Source organism: Acipenser ruthenus, chromosome 17 (genome assembly GCF_902713425.1).
Source record: "Acipenser ruthenus chromosome 17, fAciRut3.2 maternal haplotype, whole genome shotgun sequence".
Lineage (NCBI taxonomy): Eukaryota > Metazoa > Chordata > Actinopteri > Acipenseriformes > Acipenseridae > Acipenser > Acipenser ruthenus.
This window is the reverse complement of record NC_081205.1, coordinates 32,547,781-32,567,717: the sequence shown is the minus strand read 5'-3', so window position 1 is coordinate 32,567,717 and position 19,937 is coordinate 32,547,781. Positions and strand designations below refer to the sequence as shown.

Genomic DNA, 19,937 nt, shown 5'->3' with positions numbered 1-19,937 from the left:
ACCTTATAATGCATACATGCCACCAGTCCCTATATGGTCAGGACAGTCCCGATTTCCTAGCAAATGTTCCCTGTCCCGATGCATAGGAAGAAAGTCCTGATATTTACCCATATAAAAAAAATGTATTCTGCACAGCAGAGTTAGTGAAAACCACACGCTGCGCTCTTTGTGCAGCTGACACATCTGCTGATCACTAACTTATACAAAGGTAAGAACGCTTCATTATCTCTGTTTTTACTGTCATGATGGTCGTGTCGTGTTGTATATGATAATGAGCATTTTTTGTGTATGACTCCTCCGATGTTTATGATGCATATAACCCCCCTCCCCCCTGAGACAAGAATCCCGCTGAACAGTTTCAAAATGTTGGCAAGTATGAATAATGTAGCACCAAGTTCTAAACAGAAATGAAGCAGTGATCAATGACCTCATCCCCTGGAAGAAGCACGTCATCAGGAGAGGCCTCAGGTCTGCTTCTTGACTGCACCACCAGGTGTCTCCTGTTTTTATAGAGTCTCCACACAGATGCTGCGTTTACACTGCCACCTCCGACCTAAGCCGACTCGGGTCCGGATTGCAGAGATTCTTATCATTTTTTCACATAGCGTTTACACTGCTGTTGTGCCCTGAGCCGGCTTAGGTCCGAATTCGCGCACATACCATCTAAATTACAATTCGTGCTCGGTGACGTCATGAAAAGATATCTACTTATCTTGCATTCTACTAGAAAAATGGTTACTCGTTTAGACAGTGTTTGACACAACATAGCGGTTCCTGACCCATTTGTTATGCGAAGGATTTCACCTGGAGTAAGATAAGTACACTTGCTGTTTATTACTGTAATAATAAAGACCCTTTTGTTTTCAAAAGAACTCTATTCTGTTTCTTCACCATTATTATCTCACCTTGTATATATATACATAATTGTATGATGCAAATAAGTCCTTTATTTTTAGTTAAAATAGGCTAAGCAGCCACAGGAATACCGGAGAAAAAACATTTACTGTATACAATTGCAGTTAACCAATTTTATTTTTTCAAATTAGCCAAATACGACTACTGCAAGTGAATAAGTAATAATAATAATAATAATATGTTATATAAGTACACTATCTAAATTGTTTGTAATTATTCAAAATATCTCATTCCTTTTTTTAAAAAAAACGAAATGACAGGGACCCCAAATAATTAAAACAATCTTTATTTAATACTTAGAACATAACATGTAAAACTCAATTGTGTAACAGATGAACTATAATCAAAAAGTGCCGAGAGGGGGTTGCACAGATCTCGCTTTTCTACAGTGCTTGAGAGACAGCTTTCACAGACAATGCCAGGTGTGAGGTGAGGCTGGCACCGGGGCAGGTGTACGTTCATTGTCCTGGGTAAATTCCTGTGAGGGGTAGTGGTTGGGGGTGAATGGTCCTGGTTGCTGCTGCTGGGGGTTGCATAGACCTTGGTTCGCCAGACCTGCCGCTATTTTGAAACAAACTAACAAACAAACAAAAAAAAACATTTGTAAAAAAAAATATCTATTCCGTGTTTTTAAGCTGATCATGGGAACAATCAAAATATTTATTTAAATAACAATAAAAACAAACTACAAAAAGATGTATTTAGAACTAAAGCAATAACTAAGTGGTTTTACAATAAAACAACTGTGAAAAACACAATCCAGGATAGTTTTTGTATAAAATTATTTTTGAAAGCATTTTTTTTTAACAATTAAATATTACGCTTTGGTTTCTTTGACGTCCACCGGCGTCCGCACCTGTTTAACAAAGCAAAAAAGTTATCGTCAAAAGTTTACATAGCCCAATGTACGGATATTTGGGGTATGTACACTTTTGACGACAACTTAATAATAAAACGTAGATATTTACAAATACTCCCCAATATAAACAATTTGAAATATTGAGAGTCGGCCGTTTGCATTTACACTGCAGAAAAAACACCTGAGGCGGCCCTAAGCCATCCTAAAAATGGCCTGTGTAGACGCAGTAGGTGTGTGTTGAGCTTAGTTGCTGGCTTATCTGTGTCAGCAACATTTTGACCAGACCACTCTTACACCACTGAAGGCACATTAAACGGTTTCTCGGAAAACCCACAGTACTGTAGGCATCCTAGGTTACAAGATTAATGTGCACAAAATTCAGCACAAATTGCACATTGCAAAATGCGTGTTTCTTAAAACCCATCTTTATACATAGATATCTTCAAAAAAAGAATACCTATGCATGAGTTTTTTGTTTTCAAAGCTAACAAATGCAGTATGTTCAACAGAAACGTGTAATTGGTTTTTAACATCTGTGCAATTTTAATAGCATGTCACATATTGTCTACTCAGTAGTACATTAAATATATACATTTGGAAACAAGAGGAAATTCAGTCACACATAATAGGTGCGGTGGATTAATTTGAATATTATCGCAACGTACCATTAGGGAATCATTTCGTTTTTTGTTCAACGGTACAGGAGCCTCACGTGTGTGCTTTCCTCTTGCACAGCCTCTGTAATTTGTTTCCCATTTTGTATTACAAGCTTTGCTAGCTGTGAACAGCATCACATTTATCAGTGCGCAGCAGCGCTGGGCAGTGGGAGGGAATCTCTGCTCAGGTGCTGACCTCCGCTGTAAGTGGAAATGACAGGCACTGAATTGGATTCCGGAGAACAATTTCAGCTCGTTATCAGCATTGACCATTGTTCCTTTCCATTGTGAGAGGAATTAAGAGCCTATGTCATTTCGAAACAACTGTCTCGGCTCACAAAACAATACAGCAGATTTAGTGGGATGGAAAGACAGCTGTTACCGAGACTGAAGTCATAAAACACGGTTTTGAATGTCTGCTTTGGCTGAGGCTTGCTTTGTTTTGTTTTGCAATGGACTGATAGCATGTTCAAATTTAGGCCAAGAATGTATTGTACCCTTATTTTCTCAGTTGATGCAAACGGAGGCATTAGGACTCTTGTGAATGCCCCCCTCCCTCCACATGGTAATACATTGGGCAAAAATGTGAACAAGGCTCCTACACAAATGAGGTTATGTGGCAGTGTGGAAGAACCCTGTCTCTAGTTTGAAGCCAGCCCCAATCATGGCACTGGAGATATTGTATATTTTGTATTCTGTTGGGTTTTTCTTTGCCCATTTCTGCTGGAGATTTCTTGATTGCCCAGTTTGAGCTGATTAGATAGTCAATAGGCCAATTAGTTAATGAAGCTAATCCATCTGCAAAGCCAGTGTAAAAAAGGTTGCAATCAGCCTGTTACAGAGAGGAAGGTGGAGGCTGGAGCTTGCACAGGCCAGTCTGCCAGTCTGCCAGTCTGCTAGTCTACCAGTCCTTGGTCCAAGCAACCAAAGAGCTATCTGTTTAAAACCCAGAAGAGGTAGGTCTTTCATTTGTCTGTTCTTTATTTCTTTCCTTTTTATTTTGGGTTATTTATAATATGTACAAAAATATGAAATTATAAAATAGCTTGGAAAAACAAGCTGTCAGTTTGGCTGAAATGCAATTTTTGCTCTACAAATGCCTTATATCACACCCATATAATATTGCATTTAATATGTGATAGGCTATTTCTTTAGCAAGATAACACAATTCAAGGTGGGTGGTTGTACTGAGACTGTATGCCATCTTGTGCATTGTTGCTTTCTTGTTCAATAGCTGAGCCTTTGGAGTTTTCAGCCCCAGTCTTGAATTCTAATTATTTTACTGTGGGGACTTCAGGGACTAGTGTGTGTTCCTTACTCCACAACACCGTCTACAGTATTAAGATTTCTGTGTACTTCATGTGTGAAACCCTTGGGAGCTGACACTCCAGCATGTGAAACCAAGAGAATCTCTCTGCTAGATCTTGAGAGAGAGAGAGAGAGAGAGAGAGAGAGAGACCAAGTTAACTTGAAACTCAGCCATCGAATTTCCTTCCTGTCATTTCTCTTCATGCCAAATCCACAGCCTTTCTGTTAAGATCGTATTGATAATCTAAGTTCATCTTTATCAGAACTATAAGGATAAGATAATGATGAACGATGTTTGTTTCAGAGACATCCGCTTTTCCAATCAGTACAGGCTCAGCTTGTCAGCTTGTTTTTAAATACATGCAATGACATTGTGACAAAGGTGATAAATTACCATTGATGAACACGACAGCAGTTTAACATTATTTGGTAACACTTTACATTGAATCTCTAATTCCTGTGTGTTTACATAGCAGTTACTTAGTAAACACCTGTGTACTTGCACATAATTACAATGTAATTATGCATAGTTACAATGTACTTAATGTGTAAGTTTTTTTTTGCACGATATAAACCCTAACGTTTTTTTTCTGATACAATTATGTACTTACATATATTATGCAAAAATATTTACACATTTACACATTAAGTACATTGTAAATATGCATAATATCATTGCCCTCATGTGTAAGTAGCTACACATGCATTTACAAAGTAGTTGCTATGTAAATACATCGTCCATCCATCCATTATTTTAGTATATATTTTGTTACAACATCCTGCATGCTTTACATAATAAATATTCCATCATAGCTGAGTTCTCAGGTCTGTGAGATCAATCCCCTGCCAACCCCACTCTTTGATTGTGTTCAGGTTTGAGGAATAATGAAGCAGCGACTTGAGTCGTTGCCCACCTCCCATGTTGCACTGTTTATCTAAAGCTTTGAAAGAGCAGATGACACCCCCCCCCCCCCCCCTTGATCTTTGAAACAGGAATTATTCCGATATGTAATTAATCAAAGTACTGTACGAGCGCAGCTTAAGAAAAAGGTCAGTTTTAATGGAGGGTTTCATCCGCTTTTTGATATTAGATTTTACAGCCTGCCTTTGAAAATGGAAACATAATACAAGCACTTCCCATTCAGACATCTTCGCAGTTAGTTATTATAGTTAACCAATCGGTTAGACTTTATTTTCTTATACCTTTGTCTGATGTATATGTATATCCTATATGCCATTGCACAACCGATCTGTATTTGTACCAAAATGTAACGTATGAATAACACATGTAACAAACTTTGTATTTTACCCCCAGTCTGTTGAATTCCACAGATCTGTATAATGCTTGTTTTTTCAGCCTGTGGTACAGCTGTGTCTCCTTGGCGGTTGTACTGGATGTGTGTGTTTGAACAGCTTTAGTCCTTGATTAACTCATTAAAATACTTATTGAAGTGAAAACACAACTAGTTAAAACAGACACAGCACAATATGCTTCCTTTTTGTTTTACTTATACTGCATTTTGACTTATTAGTGTTTAATATTGTATTATATATATATATATATATATATATATATATATATATATATATATATATATATATATATATATATTCATTCTCCATGTCTGTTTAAATGCCATTTCTTTTCCAAATAAAATCATTAACAGCTTTTTATTACAGTGACTTATTTAGGACATCATTTAGGATCACTTTTGTCGAGATCAGGAACTCGACATTTCTTGTGATCTTGACACAACACATATTTGTATTTTTATTTTTGTCCATGTTATCAATGAGCCACTGCATTTTACTTATCTTTTTTCTTTAAAAAAAGTAATGTTGCCGTTATCATCCATGTAAATATAATTATGATGTCTATACCAGTGGCATTGAAGCACCTAACAATGCAACAAATTAAAAACGAGCCCAGCTGTATTTTTAAATCCTTAAACTAAATACCTGACACCTGTGTTAATTACTAGTGTTGTAAGTTTAACTGGCGTTTTACTCTTGTATTATTATTTTAAAGAAAAGTAAAAAGTACTCATATTACAGCACGTTTTATGCACGCGTTTCATTCTTATACCCAATGTCTATACCAGAAACCTCCAAAATTCTCTTTATTATACCAAACAATAATTCATGGATAAAAACCGATTTTTAATTAGGCACTGTGTAAAACAGATTTAGTAAAGTTTGCGTGGTAACTAGCATTTAAATATCTATGCATATCTGTCCTCCTCAATATATTTTTTTCAACTCAGCTGGGACGAACCAGACAGAAAAGTTAATATCCCCTTAACCCGGCGCTAAGCTGATGTTTATTCATGCGAAATCTTGAGCAGGCAGGTGTGAATTGAAATAAAGCCTGTAAAAACAGAATGCTGTATTTTGAAGTCGAGCGGTGTGAAATGAGTTCATTCACTATTGCAGAGTGGGCAGACGGATTTGCATAAAGTACACGGGTCTGGTAACATTGCTTTTTCTATCCGCTGTACAAACAAGGAGGTGCGCTCTGATGTACTCGTGCAGTTCTTCCCCACTACCTCGAATGTTTTAATCAACGATGATAATAGATTTAGTAAACGATAGCTAATGGAAAGCACTTGGCTAATTACTTTGAGCAAATTTCCGCAGGGAATGTGTGACCAGTACCTCACCTTCAGCTAGCAAAACTTTTAACAGTGCGACAATGTGGGATGGTTAACCCTTCATGAGGAACTTGCCTATATAGCTACTGAATCTCTTTATCTGCGCCTTTGTCTGTGTGTACAGTAACTGTCATAATATGAAGGTCATCCTGTGTGCAATACTGTGACAGGGTGAAGACACTGCACACTAATTGCAGGCTTGGCTGATCTGGGGTTAACTACTCCAGCTCAAGAACTCCGGGTGCATGTGCATGTGTTAAAATTGTTAATTGATTGCTAATTAACCAGGCCACGTGTATATAGGCACCTGGATCAGAGGGTGATAGAACTCATGTACTATAGTGCTGCAACCAAGCAGTCTTTCAATAGACAAGCACATCTCTGTGCTGGAATGTAATTCTACTGTTTTGGTCATTCCTGCTTCCCTGTCTTTGACCATCGGCTAACCTGTTGCAAACACCTTTAGGGACTGGCTAAGAATGAACCTATAAAAATGCCTCTTTTTTTTCTTTGTTTTCTTTCTGTATATATCTGTTTGTATTTTCTTAGAATTTCCTAATTGGAATAAACACACAGACATTAATATAAAGTCAGAATAAATGCGGAAATGCATGAAGGGAGGCTGGTGGAAATGCATGAAGGGAGGCTGGTGGACATGCATGTAGGGAGGCTGGTGGAAATGCATGTCATCCACATGCATGTGGTACATTTAAAGATCTGCGTAGTGTAATGCATGCTGTTCAGCATGGCACCCTGTGGCTTTACAATAATGAGCTCACTGAGACTTCCTGCTGATAGTGTGAAGGCAGATAATCCTGCAGAAGTGAGCTTGCTTTCCAGCACATCATTAAAGGCAGTTAGTGCAAGTGCTCTCCACTTTGTCAATGGATAAGCAAACAATCATTACTCAAGCCTCATAGCAGTTTACTGCGATCAAAATTGGTGTGGAGGGTTTAAGCCTATTGTTTTCCAAGCACACTTTTTTTTCTGCTCACTTAATGATGACTTGAGTCCCTGCTTTGTTCACTCTTCCCCCTGCATCTCTTAATGAGACCATGTCAATAAAGACAGGTACGCATTGGCTTGCTGGTTCACAGACATGTTTGATGAAAGCAGAGAATATTAATACTAATACTATTAATAATAGTTTTAATTTGTACAACCCAAGGCTGAAGTGAATGAAAAGTGTTGTGTTGTGTTGGTTCAGACTCTTGGCTCTCTATACAGATAATCAGAAACTTTCACAGAAAGGTAACATACAATTCCATCAACAGCATAAGTAAAAAAGGTTTATTTTAAGCAACATTATATGAAAGTGGCACCAAGAGTCTGAATATGCTCTCCCATATGCTGCATACAACACAGAGTGATTTTATTCCTTGAAGCATGTCAGTTAATAGCTCTTAATATGTATAATGCAATAGTGTTGTCTAGTCTGTTTTAATAAATAATCTATCGCATGAGTTTCCTCACTCAAACACTTGAGACTAATGTTGAGATGAAACTATAAAGTGGACACAAATTTTCAACAAACAGTATTTTTCCATGTTTGCTTGTCTACTTTAAAAGTGAATATCTGAAATTGTTTGTTCAGGGTGGAGAAATCCAGGTGAAGATCAACAGCTGAAGCAGAAAAAAAGCAAAATAAGAAAGATAGTGAGCCTCCTCCTGAAAACGTTCTAACGAACATCAGTAAAGATGAAAGGTGGACACAAGGGAATGGAGAGACAGGGATGAACCAGGGGACACAGGAGAAGACTCGACTAAATGACATCAAGTCAAAGGAAAGCAATTGGAAATTAACCCGGCACATGGCAGAGTGAAGTGAAAACAGATACAGTATCGGGGGCTAATCACCCAACAGCAATCTAGTGGTGAACCTCACCAGAGCCCGTCATTTTATGAGTTCAAATTGGACTCTCACCCGTGTGAGATTCAATATTCCTCTCTGAAACAAATACATTAAATCCTAAAGAGTTTATCAGCCAAACCTGCTGATCATTCATTAATTATGAAATTATATATATATATATATATATATATATATATATATATATATATATATATATATATATATACACATATAAGGTGTAGATAGACAAAGAATCACAGGCAACACACTGTAATTGGCAGTATAATCCATTTCTCTAGGTCATCCAGTTTTAGCAATGAGTCATCCCATCAAAGGTTCTGACCCCAGGCCCTTGGTTATATTCTAGCACCGAGACAGCCCCTCTTCCACACTGTGGCGTGCATGCATTGGTAGTGGAGTTGTACTAGCAAGAAATGGAGCAATGCACTCCAGGGAGATGTGTGGTGGAGGTGGGCTCTCAGTGCAGTAGGCTACACTATGTGAGGTTCCTATTAACTATGTGGCCTTATTGATTTCTGTAGTACTTCTGTTCACAACCAAGAGCAACGATCAGAAGAGAGATGCTGTTTCTGCACAGTACCATAGCAGGAGTATAAGGGCTAGCAGCTTGTTAATGCAGACGGAATCTGATGAGACATGGCAGTGCCAGTGTGACATGATTGAATCTATATAAGGCAAGCGCTTTACTGTCTTCTGAAGTTTTGATTTTACAAAGTACCTTGCCAGCTTCAGGGTGAAGCACACAATTATTGTGACCAATTATAAAACCTTCCTGAGTGGTAATTGTAAATAAATATGAATGATATTCTGAATATATAAAAATGCTGCTTTATCTATATTAACGTGCCCAGCAGCAAACTTCGCATCTGTGATGTTTTAGAAAACAAATGAGCTGCTATCTGACTTTACTGTCAATTAGGAAGGGCAAACGTTTCTGGGGAAAAATAAAAAGTCGGGTGCCATCTGCCTCTCAGCTGTACAGATTAATCTGAATGAAACTCTGTTAATGTGCTTGTGACAGCCCGCACGATGCAGCAAGGGCATTATTTTAACGCACGTTACAATCTTGTTTTGTGATTTTATACATTTAACAGAATAGAAGACTATATTAATTTTCTTTTATAAAGGGGGTCATCAGGAGGATTTTTTACCATAGGCCTTTTAAAGCGAATCATTCGTGCAGCGGTTAGAATGCTCGCTTGGGATCTGCATGATTGTCCATTCATTCCAGCGGAACAGCAGCTGCATTGGGACTGCTTCCTGTAGCTGTGGAAATGCAGCTTTATTTGACCTGAGTTTGGTCCTCTCACTGCTGCACTCTTCAAGCCAATCGTTTCTTTTCACCTGTCAAACCAAAGCAGTTGATATCAAATCCTGGAGGTGAGTTTCACCTGTGAGTGGAGCACAGACTATGGGTCTCCAGCCAAATCTGGTAAGTTCAGTCCAGGTTTTTATTTCAACCTGTCCCTAACGTGTCAATGTCAGTTTCCATTGCATTTCAGTGTCCATGGAAATCATTTTTTTGTGTTCTCCAGGTGTAACTGTTAAGGAAATGAATGGAACAAAAATGTGGACTAGAATATGAATTTTGGATTGGCAACTTGGTGAGACCAGGATTTAAGCCAGCAAGCTCCCGACTGCATGACTCCCTCTTTACATAGCTGTGTCTTTACCTGGAGAGCTGTTAGGAGATTTGTTTTCTAATGGATTCTCTAGTTATGCTGATAACTGTTAAACAATGGCCATGGACTCATGAAGATTTCAAGTGGAGCACAATGCGAATAACGGCTATTTTGTTGGAATATACTGTACATTTGTGGCAATTCTTTTCTCTTCAAGGTTAAAGAGATGAATTGCTCAGTTTGTAGCAAAATGACTTTCTGAAATCTCATACTGTGTAAGTAAACAGCAGCATTGCTTTTAAGACGGCACAGAATATTACATTGAAAATGTTTGACCAGGCAGGCCTTTCCATGTTCAGTGCTGTGGCAAATTTTCCCATTTGTTTGACTTTTGCTGCAGGAGTCAAAATGGCAAAAGGCTCATTGACCTCTTCCGTCTGCTCTTAATGAAAAATGATAGCACAGCCATTGTGAGTTCTACTCTTTACTGCACAGAAACACAACTATGATAGATTTACCAAGGCTGGCTTGGTGTTCCAGCATTTAAAAAGCTCTCATGATGCTCTACACAAAATAGTTTCATTTCCCACCTTCCTTTCAATTGATTTGTTACACAACAAGCTTCACACAGCATGTGTGAATATAAAAAGCTTTCATGAACAAGCCGTGCCTAAAATGGTTGTTTCAGATGAGCGAACATGGGACAGCAACTTTTAAAGAATTGCATCCTCTTTCAAAACTTTTATTCTCTCTTCTACTTCTTTATATTATTGTTATTGGGTAACTACACTTTTGTAAACTAATTGTTTGCCTGAATCAACATGTCAAATTTCCTTCGTAAATGAGTAGGGTTAGATAAAAGTGCAAGTGAAATACAAAATACTACAGATTGGATTAAGTGCAGGATTGAGAGAGGGTGAGGTGTGGAGGTTGAGCCGCGCCAGGTTATGTGGTAGGTGCAGTCAGAGAGGTAGGAGGAGAACCAGGCCAAAGCATTGCCAGAGATTCCCAGGCCAGCAAGAGAGGATAGGAGAATAGAGTGATCGACAGTGTCAAAGGCAGCAGAGAGATCAAGGAGAATTAGGATAGAGGAGAGAGAGGCAGCACAGGCAGAGGTTAGTGACAGACAGGAGAGCAGTTTCAGTGGAGTGAGCAGAGCGGAAACCAGATTGGAGAGAGTCTAGCAGAGAGTGGTTAGACAGGAAAGCAGAGAGCTGGCAGTGTACTGCCCGCTCGAGGGTTTTAGAGAGGAAGGGTAAGCGGGAGACAGGACAGTCGTTCTGGAGGGAGGTGGGGTCGAGGGTTAATCTTCTCGGCTGCTTCCCATCCCTATACCTAATGCAGGGTTACTAACACTGCAGGCATCATTAAGAAGTGCACAGGTGCATGTATCCTACTCCTGCACCGTCCATGGAAACCAAATGCGAGGTTAGTGCAATTGTTGGATTGGTCAATGGATTCATATACATTCCAAAAACAAAATGTTCATTTTTTAGATTTGGTAATTCTGGCAGAGGTCTTTAATACACATGGCATTGATCCTATTGTGAGGGTCTGGAACCAACTCCTCAGTAATGTTGTTGAAGCTGACACCCTGGGATCCTTCAAGAAGCTGCTTGATGAGATTCTGGGATCAATAAGCTACTAACAACCAAATGAGCAAGATGGGCTGAATGGCCTCCTCTCATTTGTAAACTCTCTTATGTTCTCTTATTGATCCTTTAAATCCGCTGTATACGAGCCAGACAATTCCCCGTGCCATATTAGTGTGGTTTGTGATACTGCTTTGTCTGTGATGGTCATCAGTTGGAGCCCCATAAAACCTGACCATGTTGCAAGAGGCTTCCTCAGTCTGATCGTGAGTAAGTTTGTGATATCTATCCTGTGGATCATTTTATCAGTACACAGAAAGAGGAGCGGGAGAGAGAGAGGTGGAAGGCAGACTGCATAGATGTTTAGCTGAGGGCTACGGAATTACATTAGATTCTTGAGATGGATCCCAGAGTTTCCTAAGGAATAGAATGCCCCCAGGTCTGTCCTTCTCAGAAGGAGTCTCAGCACTCCATAGAGACTCACTGATGCAGCAGCAGCAGCACTGCTGGGATCATAGGCTTTCAATGTGAGCTGAGAATTGGATTAGCCATCCAATTGCACCCGTGCTGTGATCAATCAATGCAGTACCTCTGCAGTAACTGTCGATTAACCCAAGTCAATGATGCAGCTGTGAGAGGATAATGTTAAACATCATTTGACACTTGGTATGAAGCAAGCAGTTTGTCTCTGTCCAGTAACTCTCTCTCTCTCTCTCTGTCCACAGCTGAATACATAATGGGTGATATGAGTCTTTTGTTACACAATCAGTTTTTATATATGTTGCCTTAATTTACCCTTAAAATGGGTGTTTCTGTAAAACATATAACCCAACTGTAATCTTCTGTATCAAGTACAACCCCACTCAAGATTGAAACCAAGTACCCTTCTTTCAGTGCCAATAACATCATGAATGGTCCGAGTAACTGAGTCTGACACAAAGAAAGCACAGCATTGTCACTGTGTCAGGGAAAAAGATAAAATGAAAATGGAAGATTTAAATGGAAAATAAAGAAACGATTCCCCCACCCCTGTTCAATACATTTGTAAACAACGGCTAATTATGCTGTCACACAGTCGGCTCTGCACAGCATTTAATCTCCTCTGGGGTAATCTCTGACAAACACACGTGTGTCTGCATGAAAACAAACACAAAATCAAATTAGTAAAAATGAATCCAAGATTGCTGCTATGGGCTGCTTGGGGACCCCCAGTTACAGCACTGTCCCAGCAGGTTCTAAAAGATTCCTGTCACCCGTCGCTTAGCTTCAGGTCAAGTCTCAGGAGCTCTGAGATGGTATAACTTTCTGACTGCATTCAGAGCTGCACTGTTTTTTTTTTTTTTTTTTTACTTTCATTGAAATTCAGCAACCAAGCTTGCAATTAATCTTACTGTATGTAGAGCAGGGCTTCTCAACCCTGGTCCTGGGGACCCCATGTGTCTTCTGGTTTTCCTTCCAACTGAGCTCTCAATTACTTAACTAATCCCTTAATTGAACTGATAATTTGCTTAATTAGACCTTTTTATTTGTTTTCAGCTCTTAAACAGTTTGAGATTTCAAGTTAGCTGTAACATTGTATAAGTAACTTGAAGTCTGCCACTTTTTAGGAGCTGAGAACAATTAAAAAAGGTCTGATGTAGAGGAATGCCAGTAACCAAACTATGTAGATGTATGCAAATGCATGTAATCACGTGACATTTCATGCAAAATTATATAAACTGGGAGATGTGCAACTATTCAGCAACAGTCATGGCAGCAAAAGTATCTAATTGACTTCACAAGGGACATGACAGTGGGTGCCCGTGAAATCGGCTTGCCCCTCGACTTTGCATCTGTCTTTCAACGCACTTTCTGGCTGCAAGCCGGTCATAACAGGTCAAGCTTGCTAACGTATGCAAGATATTGTGGTACAAGCAACAGTTCTTCAGGGGACCAAATGACAGGAGCCTTCCACACTGGTCAAGACAAGCCGGGTTCTACTTGTACAATGCACTGGGAGCTAGGTGGCCTTACCAACAGCGTGGCAAGCCACAATGAAGGGTATACTGATTCCAAAAAAAAGGTATACAGAGTTTTAGCATGGATTTGAAATGAAACAGATGGCTTTAAAGTGACTGAGTCCTGGTGGCCCTCAGTATCCATTTGTTCCTGGCTTTTATTTCACTGGTGCTTTGCAACCAAGTTCCAGATGCTCAGAGAGCAATACCCTCCTATTTACACAGTGTACTGGTATATTAGGAAAATAATAACACTCCCATGAAAACAACCCTTTGTCTGTTCTGGGAGACTCTTGGTTTCTTGTTGTTGCCCTATTTCAGTGCTCTGTGACAGGAAAGCCCTGGCTACCAGCATCTGGACCCCCTCCCTGGGGTTTCACAGCTGTAACACAAAGGAAACACTTTGAAGATGGTGGTGGTGTTGTTGTGGTTTAATTCGTTTAAGGCCCTTGTAAAATGACCAGCTTGCTAGCTCTGTTTGGAAATATGACCCAGAGGAAAAGTTTCTTTTTCGATTAAAGAAAACTAAACAAGAAAAGAATAATGTAAATTACAGCAAGCAAACAATTGCTGTGAAGGTAGCAATGTTTGAAGCATACTAAACTGCCTTATCGCCAGATGTATTATAGGATGAAATTGAAAGACATTTCTAGACTCCTGTGTCCGGTTGGCAGGACAGGGATCCGTGGATAAAAACAAATTCATTTGGGTTTCATTTTGGCAGCTGTAACTAGAGGAAGCCGCGTTTTCTTTTTAAAACACATCGAAGATCACTTGTTGTTTCTGCAGCATATGTGCCTGCCAGTAAAAATGAATAAATAATGATGGGAATTATAAATAACGATGGGATTTGAAAGTAAAGGAAATTATGTGGAATAAAAAAGCAGTTAACAAGCTGCCATTAGGATGTACTGCTTAAGAAAGCTCTTAAGTAATTATCATGCTGCCAGGAAGCAGTAAGCATCTGATAATTGGATGGGTTTGTTACCTTTTCTGAAATCTCTTTTAATGCTGCGACCCAATCCCAAATATTCTGCAAAGCTGTCTGTGCTACAGGTGTTAATTACTAAAGATTCTATATGGGGCATTGTTTAATCTTTGAGTCAGTTGATTATTTATTTGTAAACCTCCAGGTTGACAATGCAGCTAAACAAGTCTCCAAGCCAGCAAAATCAATATTTAATTCCAAGAAGTTAATTACGTAGTCTGGTTTGAAAACGAATGTTACCCGAGTGGAATAAATGATAAAATGCATAACCTTCAGAAATGCACAAACGACGGGCTAGTGCGGCTGAAGAATTTATATTGTCATATTTTATTACACGTTTACCCAGTGCAAACCAAATATAATGATGACTGACAAACACATTAATTATTGTAACAACCAACAGAACAGAGATTTATAACTTTAAAAAAACTTTACTAGGAGATGTCGGAGTAGCCTCGAGTGGGCATAAAGTTGAGGGAACACAACGCCACTTTTTAGCTTGAAACTTGGTTTGAGGAGACTAGGTTTCAGGCCTCTGCACGGCACAGCAGGGGAGAGTTGAGGTTTGATACAGAAAAGTTGACTCAAACTAGGTCTCCCAGTCTCCTGGAACCAGGTTTCAAGGCACTGTGGCTTTGTGTTCACTCAGCTTCATGGCTGCTTACTGGCAAGGGATGTTCAGGTCAGGATTGAGGAGCACTTGCTTGCTGAGATATAAGAGATCCTTACCACTAAAATCCAAAATTCACAAGCACCTTCAACAAAACGTGACCAACCAGTCCTATTTTTTGTTTCAATACCACATGTTTGACTGAATGGTGTGAAGTATAGGGTACCTGTAGAATGATGGCACATTTAAACCTTGACGGTTCATATAACTTAATATATCCTATATACTAGCTGTTATGTTCATATACCTACATAGATATAACTGTATATTACATCTAGTAAGTGTCATCCCTAAATTCTATTGTATATTGCATTTTAACCAAAAAAAAAGCATGTGTTAAATTTAACAAAAATTGTGTTTCTAGAATTAACACAAAATATTTGTATTGAGGACTTGTGTTTTTCAGAACTTTGCATTGACTCCCCTATAGTGCAGATTTACTGTTATGAATCCAGAAAAGGGCATGAAATGTGGGTCTATAGTATATTGAAAGTTTTGTTTTAAAATGATTTTTATGAGGTAGGTTTTGTTACATTTTCCTACTTTATCAGGACTTTTTTTGACCTTTTTTATAAGTACTATAAAAAGCCCACACACTATCTGGTAACCACTAGAGAATGTGCATTAGTCAAATATATTTTTGTAGGACTACTATCGGTGTCCCTGATGGTGATCTGTTTGTGAATTAGTGTTTACTAAAGGTAGTGGACAATGACACTAGCTACAATGGGACACATTTGCCTTTTTTTCTCTTCTTTTATGCACAATGCAATCGGATTGAAGTTACCTGTGTGTGCACGTGGGATCAGTTTCGGGGGTTTAATGGGATTCCATGTAAACCAGTTTGGATCTGGGATCAGGTTTGGGGGTTTAATGGAATTGCATGTATACCAGTTTGGAGCTGTGATTGGGTTTGGGGGGTTTAATGGGATTCAGGTGCACAGGTAAACTGCACATTTGTTTTTGGATTCATAACAATCCGTTCTAAAAGGACGGATTCCTTGTGCATGTAAACAGAGTAAATTGGTGCGCACACACCACCAATGCACCTCAGTCAGTCCTGGGTCTCTTCTCTTCCCAGCTGAGACAAGCGCATTGAATTACAGCACATTCATCCTCTGCTGTGCACCGCCAATGTCTATGTGCAGCTGTGTGAACAGGAGAAGCAGCGCGATAAGAGAGCAATGCACCTCTACTGCCCTGGCTGTAAAATGATGCTGCTCTATAATGTAGAACCCTTTTACAGAACATGTCTCAAATGATTACTTCAGATATTGCATTTTATAACAATGCATTATAATATAGCATAAAAGTAAGTCTGCCTCTGTTTTTCATTACAAGAAGGGCATGTATACTATATAGTAGCTTAATGAACATGACCCTTAAATAAGTTCTCAAATATTTAGCTTAACTCATCTGACAAGACTTGTTTAAATAATAATTGGTACAAAAAAACACTTAATTTTAAGCGTTATTTAAATATTAGGAAACAAACTAACGTTATGTGAATAGCTGCTATTGTTTCACATTAAAACCAACGTTTAATGCATTGTGTGAACTTCAAATATCATGGGTAAGGTTCAAACCACATAAATCATGAGTGTTCAAACGCTTTCAAAGGAATGATCCAGCAACACATTTGAGTCTGAAACATATTTTATTGAAACAAACAATTCAAAATAGTATATCTATCAGAATTGGGTAATGCTTACGAAGAGGGCCTTATGCATAAACCCCAATTCAAAGCAGATACCATACAATAGTAAACTAAAGGCTTCTTTGATAACATTAAAATCAAACTGATTGTTTTAAATCACCGCAATAACAGGGTGTACATTTCATTTTATTTACAGTCTGCAGCTCTTTTTAGACGGGTTCTGGAGAGAAGATGAAGAACAGGGAGGGTGGGAGAGTTTGACTCAGTTAGCAGGAGGTGAACGTTTTCCAGAAGAAGTTCTTGCAGCCGGCTTTGCGTTCTCTGGGTGCCATTGCAGGGTTGCCATTAGCGGACCTCTCCAGCTCTAGACGTACTTCGTTCTGTTCGGCTGCACGGGATAGCTCGTCTGAAGCCAGGGCGTCGTTCTCTGACTGCGCGAGCTCGGACAACAGTTCTGCAAGGGAATATTTTAACAGCTCCTGCGAGGAGACAAAGAAAACGCACCCAGTTTTATTCATTCCTACATGTCTTTTTATACCGTTATGTTGTCACAATCATGCAGCAAGTGTAATACAACGACGTAGAAGTTTCTGTCGAATTTTTTTCTTTTTTTTTTTTTAACTAAAAATGATTTGTTATATAAAGAAAATATAACTGAATTTCAACGAGACAAAGACCCGTACTTGCTCTACACTCTCTCTATAAATCTACTGTATAGTGATTCAGTTTATTTCCAAAGTAAGTTATTTACAAAGTTGAAAGCCTTAAACAAACTAATTACATAATCGCGATCAATACTAACTAGTATTATTATTCGTAGTAGTATCATCATCATCATCATCATCATCATCATCATCATTATTACTTGCAGCGTGTGGTACAATTCAACGCATATTAAACAAAGTAAGAACTCCTAGCGAAGCTGCCTGCCTCTCGTGGGAGCTGGTAATCGCAGACTCTGGAGTTGTATTGTGTCGCTGTTTGCATTCCAAAAAACATGATGGTTTTATGAGCTCTAAAGTAAGTTTTGTATCTAAAGAGCCCGAGCCATCCGGTCGGGCGCAATTTTGTGTACACAAATGGTATTTTTGGCAGCAGATACAGGGCTAATGTATCCTCTGTAAACGTTCAGTGACTTAACGTTTTAAGGACCACGCGTAACACCCCATATAAGTAGTATCGGCTCTTGATTGTATCGGGTTTCCTTTGAAGCAAAGGTATGAGGTTGCTGGTTGATTTGGCATTGATTTGATGCTAGTCATTGACATTATTAGCAAATAACATATATATATATATATATATATATATATATATATATATATATATATATATATATATATATATATATATATAGTTATATTGAATAGCTACGTGAACTGTCTTAAAAGTACACAGACAACCAATATGCTTAAAAGTTAAGCAAAAATCGTATGTAACACATTTTAACACACACACACACACACACACACACACACACATATATATATATATATATATATATATATATATATATATATTACACACACACAATATGTCTATTACACTGCAGTCATTATTTGGTTACTCTTCTTTTTTTATATTGTCAAACAATTAACATAATAAGAATTAAAAGTGTTTAAAACCATTGCAAAATATCTTCATTTTTTAAAATGTTGGGTCCAGTTGTAAAAATGTGCGTTGCTTTAACAGCTTGGAAACCGCGTTTCTGTTCAGTGGCTAGTTAGACTATAAACTACACATAAACAAGGGTCCTGATATAAGCTGTGTATAAAGGAGTTTGGTGCCACAGGTGAACAGGTAACATCCCTTCACTAAACCCAGCCTCTTTCTGCTGTTCAGCAATGAAGACCGCGAAACTAACGGGACTTGTTCCACAGGAACACAAATAAAGATTTCAGAACCTTGGAGAGCTCTGAGTGAGAACAGCCCGCGCGCTCTTACCGACTCTGTGGAAGCTAACCACCAAAAAGTTTCCTTATTAAATATTAGTGTTCCAGTATGTTCTTTTTTTTCTACTTGAATAGGGGAAAAGCAAATAACACTAAAAGGGAAAAATAAGGAAATAAACAACTCCTTATTACTTATTCGAGATGAATAAGAAAATAACATTTTTTTTGAGGGGCTTGCTTAGAGGAAATTGGGCAAAGCTTTTTTTTTTGTGCTGGTGCCACCTGGTCTTTCTGAACCGCAGATATATTCAGCTCGAATAAGGAATTAGGAAACAACTTTATGGTGGTTTGCCGCTCTACCGTCGCAGATCCTAGTTCTGGCTGGTTGGCGTGCCTGTCTCATCAATAGAGAGTTAAGTGACCAGCACTGCATCATTTACATAGTTACAAAATGTAAGCAATACAACCAGAGCGCACTGGGCATGCACATTACACACAGCTTTTGAAAACAGCAAATTTCTGAATCAAACTGCATAGTCGAACTTTTAAGTGAGCTCTAAGCAGCTACACTTAACCCTATCGATTCTAATAGCCCTCCGATGCGCATCTCCTTAGTTCTAATAAAAGTACATTCCTGGAGTTCGGACTGTCTCCTTACCTGCTTCCCTGCGGATGCAGCGAGTGTTCTCTGAAGAAGCTGACGGAGCCGAGGGTCTGAAGGAGCCGCTGAGACGCTGCTGACTGCCAAGGCGAGTGACAGGAGAGCCAGGGCGCACTGGAGACGAGAGGAGAGCATCTTTCCAAACTGGAGTACACTGAGGACCGGTGAGAACAGCTGGCTTCAATACTTCTTGGCGTTGTATGGGTTATCTTCTGTTCTGCTCTTAGGGATCGCCAAACTCTGCCTTTTTAAACTCTTTTCTGACGTCAGGGGGAGAGGTGGACCCCGATTACCGGGTTGTCGCGCGTAATTTTTCTTCCTGACTAATCATCAATGACAAGCTTCTGACACACATAAAGTATTATTTAATTTGTTAGTGGAAAAATTAGCTCCCATCTTAAACAAAAGCGTTAATTAAAAAAAAAAAACGATGTCTTACCTAGTATGAAACGTAATTTCGTAAGAATAGTACATTATTATTATTTGGTTGCCTTTGTATGCTTTTATATCTCTTTCAAAATAATACTAACAGAACCAAAAACGGTTTCTTAAAAAAAAAAGGCGTATGCATTTTTCTTGCCTCTAATGTGGCATTGACT

At 38.8% G+C, this 19,937-nt stretch overlaps 1 protein-coding gene across 1 annotated transcript; it reads right to left on the bottom strand.

Moving 5' to 3' along the window:
* Nucleotides 1-16,769: 16,769 nt before the first annotated feature.
* On the bottom strand, nt 16,770-19,578 carry LOC117423724 (somatostatin-like). Its single transcript, XM_034039845.2, has 2 exons — nt 19,336-19,578; nt 16,770-17,267 (listed from the first exon to the last, which is right to left on the bottom strand). The coding sequence occupies exons 1-2, from the start codon at nt 19,471-19,473 to the stop codon at nt 17,055-17,057; spliced, it is 351 nt and encodes a 116-aa protein (XP_033895736.1). The 5' UTR covers nt 19,474-19,578; the 3' UTR covers nt 16,770-17,054.
* Between the last annotated feature and the right edge of the window lie 359 nt (nt 19,579-19,937).

What these genes read in the sequence shown, in the direction of transcription:
- LOC117423724 (XM_034039845.2), bottom strand. Translation starts at nt 19,473, where the DNA reads ATGCTCTCCTCTCGTCTCCAGTGCGCCCTGGCTCTCCTGTCACTCGCC. An exon ending in CTGCATCCGCAGGGAAGCAG is followed by an intron (nt 17,268 to 19,335) that starts GTAAGGAGACAG and finishes GTCTCCTCGCAG; the next exon opens with GAGCTGTTAAAATATTCCCT.